Source organism: Scyliorhinus torazame, chromosome 9 (assembly GCF_047496885.1).
Source record: "Scyliorhinus torazame isolate Kashiwa2021f chromosome 9, sScyTor2.1, whole genome shotgun sequence".
NCBI lineage: Eukaryota > Metazoa > Chordata > Chondrichthyes > Carcharhiniformes > Scyliorhinidae > Scyliorhinus > Scyliorhinus torazame.
In genome coordinates, this window is record NC_092715.1 from 262,768,960 (window position 1) to 262,775,538 (window position 6,579).

General features: G+C 50.4%; 1 protein-coding gene across 1 annotated transcript in view; it reads left to right on the top strand.

The window, feature by feature from the left end:
• smu1a (SMU1 DNA replication regulator and spliceosomal factor a) overlaps positions 1-494 on the top strand; it is a 40,151-nt gene extending 39,657 nt beyond the window's left edge. The window contains exon 12 of the mRNA XM_072517350.1: positions 92-494. Coding sequence (XP_072373451.1) covers positions 92-190 — 99 coding nt within the window. The 3' untranslated portion in view covers positions 191-494. The remainder of the gene's footprint in view (positions 1-91) is intronic.
• The last annotated feature ends 6,085 nt before the right edge of the window (positions 495-6,579 follow it).

Consider the following 6,579-nt stretch of genomic DNA (forward strand, 5'->3'; position numbering starts at 1 on the left):
TTTGTTACCTGTTTCGAAGTCAATTGATACACTTTTGTACTGACTGACTTGATGGTATATTTAATACTCTTGTTTATGGTATAATCTGCAGGTTCATGAAAAAGATGTTATTGGAATTGCTCATCATCCACATCAGAACCTGATTGGAACCTACAGTGAAGATGGTCTCCTTAAACTCTGGAAACCTTGAAGGAGTGATGCTTAAGATTTTTTAAACCGTTGCCTATTGTACACTTACAGCTATAACTGAGGATTTCTCCAGAATAAATGTCCTATTTTCATTACAATTGAAGCACCATTTTAGTTTCAAAAAGCTCTCACATTCCCCCATTGTAAGTTAAATGTGTGACTCTGCTGAACCTCAGTTTAGACATGAGAAAATAATGCACATAGTAACTGGTTTTTGCAGTGCTGTTGACTGTTTTTGTTGCAGAACCAAAATCATTGTAGGGTTCAGTGTAGTTTTAAAATAAAATGCAACATTTTCTGAGTGACCAAGCTCATTGTGACTGCTTTGTTCCATGATAGCTAGAAACTGTTGACGATTGTAGGAATTTGTATACACGCAACCTGAATAGCAGCTGAAGTGAAAGCATCCAATCCAACTCATCAACCAAGTTAACAAAACAAAAGCCGCCTTCCACAAAATAGATCAGTTACTGGTCAAAAGGCCTTTGCTGTAAAGAACATTGGGGCAGCAGTAGGTCATACAGCCCTCAAGGGTGCTCCACCATTTAATACAATGGCTAATGATCTACCGTACCTCCATTCCTGAACACTCACCAAATCCTTGATTCAGTAATCAAAAATCTATCTCGGTCTCCAAAATCCTCTGCAGTATCACAGCTTCTTGGTGTTGGTGTGGTGCCTGTGACACAGGTGAAGATGACAGAGGGTCAGGGACCGATCCTACCTGCTCAGTGGTCGACAGCAGCTGGTGGGCTTCCTGAACGAGAAGTTCACCCAGCAGAGGAAGGAGAACTTGGAAGACCTGGCCAGGGTGGTGGACCCGATAAAGTTGGTGATCGACCGCATGGAGATGAGGTTGGAAGCCCAGGGCCAGGTGATCCAGAAGGTGGAGGAAGCAATAGGGGGGCACAAGGCGCAGCGTGCCTTGATGGCAGTGGAGATGGGGTTGATGTGGGATCAACAGGAGGCTGCAGGAGCAGGTGGAGAATCGGTCTCACAGGCAGAACTTGATCGTGGGCCTGCCGGGGAGCAGTGAGGGAGTGGACGTCGGCGTGGATGTTTGAGAAACTGCTGGGAGTGGGGGCATTTGCATAGCCCTTGGAAGTGGACCAGGCGCACAGGGCATTAATGAGGAAGCCCCAGGGGATCAAGCTGCCGAGGGTGATGGCGGTGCACTTGCACCAATTCTTGGATAAAGAACGTGTTTTGAGGTGGGCCAGGCAGACGAGGCGCTGCACCTGGGAGGGCAGTGAGCTACAGGTGCACCAGGACCTGGGTGCGGAGCTGCTCAAGAGGAGAGCGAGCTTCAATAAGGTGAAGGTGGCCCTCTAAGAAGGGGGTGAAATTTGGAATGTTGTGTCCAATGCGCCTGTGGGTGACCTATAAAGGTCGGGAGCTCTATTTTGGAACACCGGAGGAGGCAATGGATTTTGTCAGGGACAATGAACTGGTAGGAGTAGGAGGACATAGTAACTATGTCCTCCTAATAATACTCCCGAATTGACTTTTTTATTTTCGAAAGGAGGTTGCTGGTGGGGTGGGGGGGATGCTGAATTCTCGGTGATAGTGGTGTCAGATCACGCCCCGCATTGTGTTGACTTGCGGGTGAGTATGGGAGGGGGAGGGGGAGGGCAGTGCCTGCAATGGAGGCTAGATGTGGGGCTGTTGGCGGAAGAAGAGGTAGGTGAGGGAGGCCATTCAGGGGTATGTGGGGATAAATGATATGGGGGAGATCGCGGCAGCCACGGTATTGAAGGCAGTGGTGGGAGGGGAGTTCATTTTGATATTGGCACATAGAGAGAAGGCATGGGTGGAGATGGAAAGGCTAGTGGAGGAGATCCTGCAGGTGGACAGGAGGTACTCTGAAGCGCTGTTGAAGGAGTGGCAGAACCTGCAGATGGAGGTTGGGTTGCTATCCACAGGGAAGACGGTTGGGCGGCTGAGCAGGGTGAGAGGGGCGGAGTATAAATATGGTGAGAAGGTGAGCAGGATGCAAGTGCACCAGTTGAGGAAGCAGGAGGTAGCGAGGGAGATCGGGAAAGGGAAGGACAATGGGGGAATGCGGTTTTGGACCTGGTGGTGGTGAATGAGGTTAGGATTTTTACAGTTGGCTATACGTTGGAACCCCCAACCGGGGTGGAGGGGAGAGGTGGATTTTAGAGGGGTTGGAGTTCCTGAGGGTGGCAGAGGAGCTGATGGAGGGCGTGGGGGCCCCAATTGGGCTGGTAGAAGTGGTGGAGAGCTGAGGCGATGTAATGGGACAAGGCCCTGGGTCCGTATGGGTACCCAGTAGAGTTTTATAAAAAGTTCTGTAGTCCTGGGGCCCTTGTTGGTAAGGGTGTTTAATGAGGCAAGAAGGCAGGGTAGGGGGGTTGCTCCCCACGACGATGTCGCAGGCCTCAATCTCTCATTCTGAAGTGTGATAAGGATCTGGAGCAATGTGGGTTGTACAGGCCGATCTCTGTTAAATGTGGATGCCAAGTTACTGGCCAAGATCTTGGCCTAAGAATTGAGGACTGTGTGCCGGGGTGATAGGGGAGGACCAGATGGGTTTGTTAAGGGGAGGCATCTGGCAGTGAATATTGGGAAGTTGCTAAACGTCATAATGATGCCCTCCAAGGGATGAGAGGTGGAGTTGGTGGTCACCATGGATGCAGAGAAGGCCTTCGACAGGGTGGAGTGGGACTATTTGTGGGAGGTCCTGGGGCACTTTGGGTTTGGGCAGGGTTTTGTGGACTGGGTCTGGCTGCTGCATCCGGCGAGTGTGCGGACGAACCGGTTGAGCTTGTACTATTTTAGACTGCACTGGGCGGCGAGGCAGGGATGTCCACTCTCCCCACTGCTTTTTGCCTTTGCTTTAGAGCCGTTGGCGATGGCGCTGAGAATGCCGAGGGACTGGCAGGGGATAGTATGGATGGTGGAGCATAGGGTCTCTCTATACGTGGATGACCTATTGTACATTTTGGACCCACTGGGGAGGGGGGTATTGGAGAGATGCTAAAGGAATTTGGCTGGTTTTCGGGGTACAAGTTTAATTTGAATAAAAATGATAAAAGCAAATTACTGCGGATGCTGGAATCTGAAACGTAAGCGAAAATGCTGGAAAATCTCAGCAAGTCTGGCAGCATCTGGAGGGAGAGAAAAGAGCTAACGTTTCAAGTCCAATGACTCTTTGTCAAAGCTAACCGACCGAGAAAGTGGGAAATATTTATACTGTGGAGTAAGAATGAAAGATGAGTCATAGCCACAGAAACCCAGGGAAACCGGGTGCTAATAGCCAACTGTAGGTGTGGGGGAGGGGAAGGGGGGAGCAAAGAGAAGGGTGCAGGAAAGGTGGATAAGATTGGGGGGGAAATTAAATATATATTAAGAAAGAAATAAATGATAAAAGACAGTTAAAATGAAATGAAAACAAATGGGTCGAGGTGGGGCTGATCATCTGAAGTTGAATTTGATGTTGAGACCGGAAGGCTGTAGCGTGCCTAACCGGAAGATGAGATGTTGTTCCTCCAGTTTGCGTTGAGCTTCACTGGAACATTGCAGCAGGCCAGGAACAGACATGTGGGTATGGGAGCAGGGTCTTTTGTTAAAATGGCAAGCAACAGGAACGTCAGGGTCCTGAATGCGTACAGACTGAAGATGCTCAGCAAAACGATCACCCAGTCTGCGTTTGGTCTCTCCGATATAGAGGAGACCACATTGGGAGCAGCGAATGCAGTAGACCAAATTGGAAGAGATGCAAGTGAAACGCTGCTTAACCTGGAATGAGTGTTTTGGGCCTGGGATGTTAAGCATGGAAGAGGTAAAGGGGCAGGTGTTACACCTGCGATTGCATGGGAAGGTGCCATGGGTGATGGGAGAGGTACTGGGTATGGTGGAGGAGTGAACTAGATTGTCTCGGAGGGAACGGTCTTAAGGGAAGATGTGTTTGGTAGTGGCATCACGCTGGAGTTGGCGAAAATGGCGGAGGATTATGCTTTGCATACGGAGGCTGGTGGGATGAAATGTGAGAATGAGGGGGACTCTATCCTTATTCTGGGAGGGTGTGGAGGGGGCGAGGGTAGTGGCGCGGGAGATGGGCCGCACTATTGAGGGCCCTGTCCACAACTGTAGGTGGGAAATCACGGCCGAGGAAGAAGGAACACATTTTCGAAGCACCATTTTGCAAAGTGGCATCATCGAAACAAATGCGACGGAGGCGAAGGAGTTGAGAGAAAGGGATGCAGTCCTTACAGGGTGTCGGGTGCGAAGAGCTGTAGTCCAGATAGCTGTCGGAGTCAGTGGGCTTGTAGTGGATATTGCCGGAAATGGAGACAGAAAGATCAAGGAAGAGAAGGGAAGTGTCAGGTGAAAGTGATGGAGGGGTGGAAACTGGAAGCGAAGTTGAATTTTTCCAGGTCCGGGTGAGCGCATGACGCGGCACCAAAATAGTCATCAATGTATCGGTAAAAGAGTTGTGGGAGGGGGCCCGGCTAGGCCTGGAACAGGGAATGTTCCACATACCCCATAAAAAGGCAAGCGTAGCTAGGACCCATGCGGGTACCCATTGCTACACCTTTGATTTGGAGAAAGTGAGATGAGTTAAAGGAGAAGTTGTTGAGAGATAGACCGAGTTCAGCCAGGCGGAGGAGAGTGGCGGTGGATGGGAATTGTCTGGGTCTCTCTTCGAGAAAGGAGTGGGATGGAGGTGTAGAGGGGATTGCACATCCATGGTGAATAGAATGCGGTTAGGGCCCGCGAACTGGACGCTGTCAATATGACGCAGTGCATCTGAGTAAAAATGAGGTCTTTCCGATCCAGGCGAGGGGCAGGTGCCGTTCAAGGTGGGGGGGGGGGAGGGAGCTTTTGGTATTTGGGCATCCAGGTGGCGTGAGAATGGGAGCAGCTGCACAAGCTGAATCTGGCCCATTTGGTGGAGCAGATGAAGGGGGACTTTAGAAGGTGGGATCTGCTCCCATTGTCATTGGCGGGGAAGGTTCAGACAGTGAAGGTGATGGCCCTCCTCAGGTTCTTGTTTGTTTTCCAGAGCCTTCCAATTTTTATCCCCAAGGCATTTTTCAAGGTGTATTCGGTGATTTCAGGGGGAGGCACGGTAGCACAGTGGTTAGCACTGTTGCTTCACAGCACCAGGGTCCCAGTTCGATTCCTGGGTCACTCTGTGCAGAGTCTACACGTTCTCCGTGTCTGCGTGGGTTTCCTCCTACAAATCCTGAAAGACGTGCTGTTGGGTGAATTAGACATTCTGACTTCTCCTTCTGTGTACCCGAACAGGCGCCGCAATGTGGCGACTAGGGGCTTTTCACAGTAACTTCATTGCAGTGTTAATGTAAGTCTACCTGTGACAATAAAGATTGTTGTGTGGGGGGCAGCACGGTGGTGCAGGGGGTTAGCCCTGATGCCTCTCGGCGCTGAGGTCCCAGGTTCAATCCCGGCTCTGGGTCACTGTCCATGTGGAGTGTAGCCACGTAAAATGGCTGCGTCCCGATTAATTTGGCCAAAACCCGACTTAAAATGGCTAACCGAAAAGGCTGCTGGGAAAAGCAGGTAACAAGACAGAAACGGACAGCTGCAGACAGAATATCATATTCGGCTCTGGGGAAGTTGGCCCAGATCGATACTCAGGGCTATTAACAGCCCATCCACCCAGACATCTGCAGTGTAATCAGCTATCCCCGGGAACAATTGCAACATATTAGCAATTGAATACCGGGCCAGACCTGTCGGCGCCTGCAGTGGCCGAAACAAAGGCTGGTGAACGACCACCCCCCGATCGGGGAATCGCCTCGCAATTGGACTTATCGACCCCAGTGATTGGGAACAGGTCAAATCACTTGGGACTCAGGGTCAAGGGCTGCCCCGGGAGGCGGGAAGCCCCTGGGCCCTATAAAGTGAGGGGCCAAGTTCAGATCGCTCTCTCTCTCCCTTCTTCGCCTGCTCGAGACCTCCGCAAGAACAGCAACCGGCAACCGTAAGTTTGAGTCCAGCGATCGCTATCTGATAAAGACTCCTAGCCATCGACCTGTAGCAGCCTTTTGAATCCCGCGGGCCAGATCCGATTGGATAAGCCATTCGTTTCCCTGACCTGGTGGGCTCTTCCTAAAGTTAAGTATTGACCAGTAGTGATAGGTTTATTATATAGATAGTAGGATTATTGTGTAAACATTACTTGTATATAATAAATGACCGTTGATTTCAATCTTACTAAGCGGTGTGCTGACTTATTAATCATAACTTGAACTTGAACCACGTGGCGGTATCAGAAAGATACCTGGCGACTCGTGAGCAAAGGTGACGTAATCAGAGCTAATAAACTAAGGCTAAAAAGAGCAACATAATTGGCGACTCCGCCGGGACCCGACATAGAAGTGGAAAACCACTCCGGGAAGAACC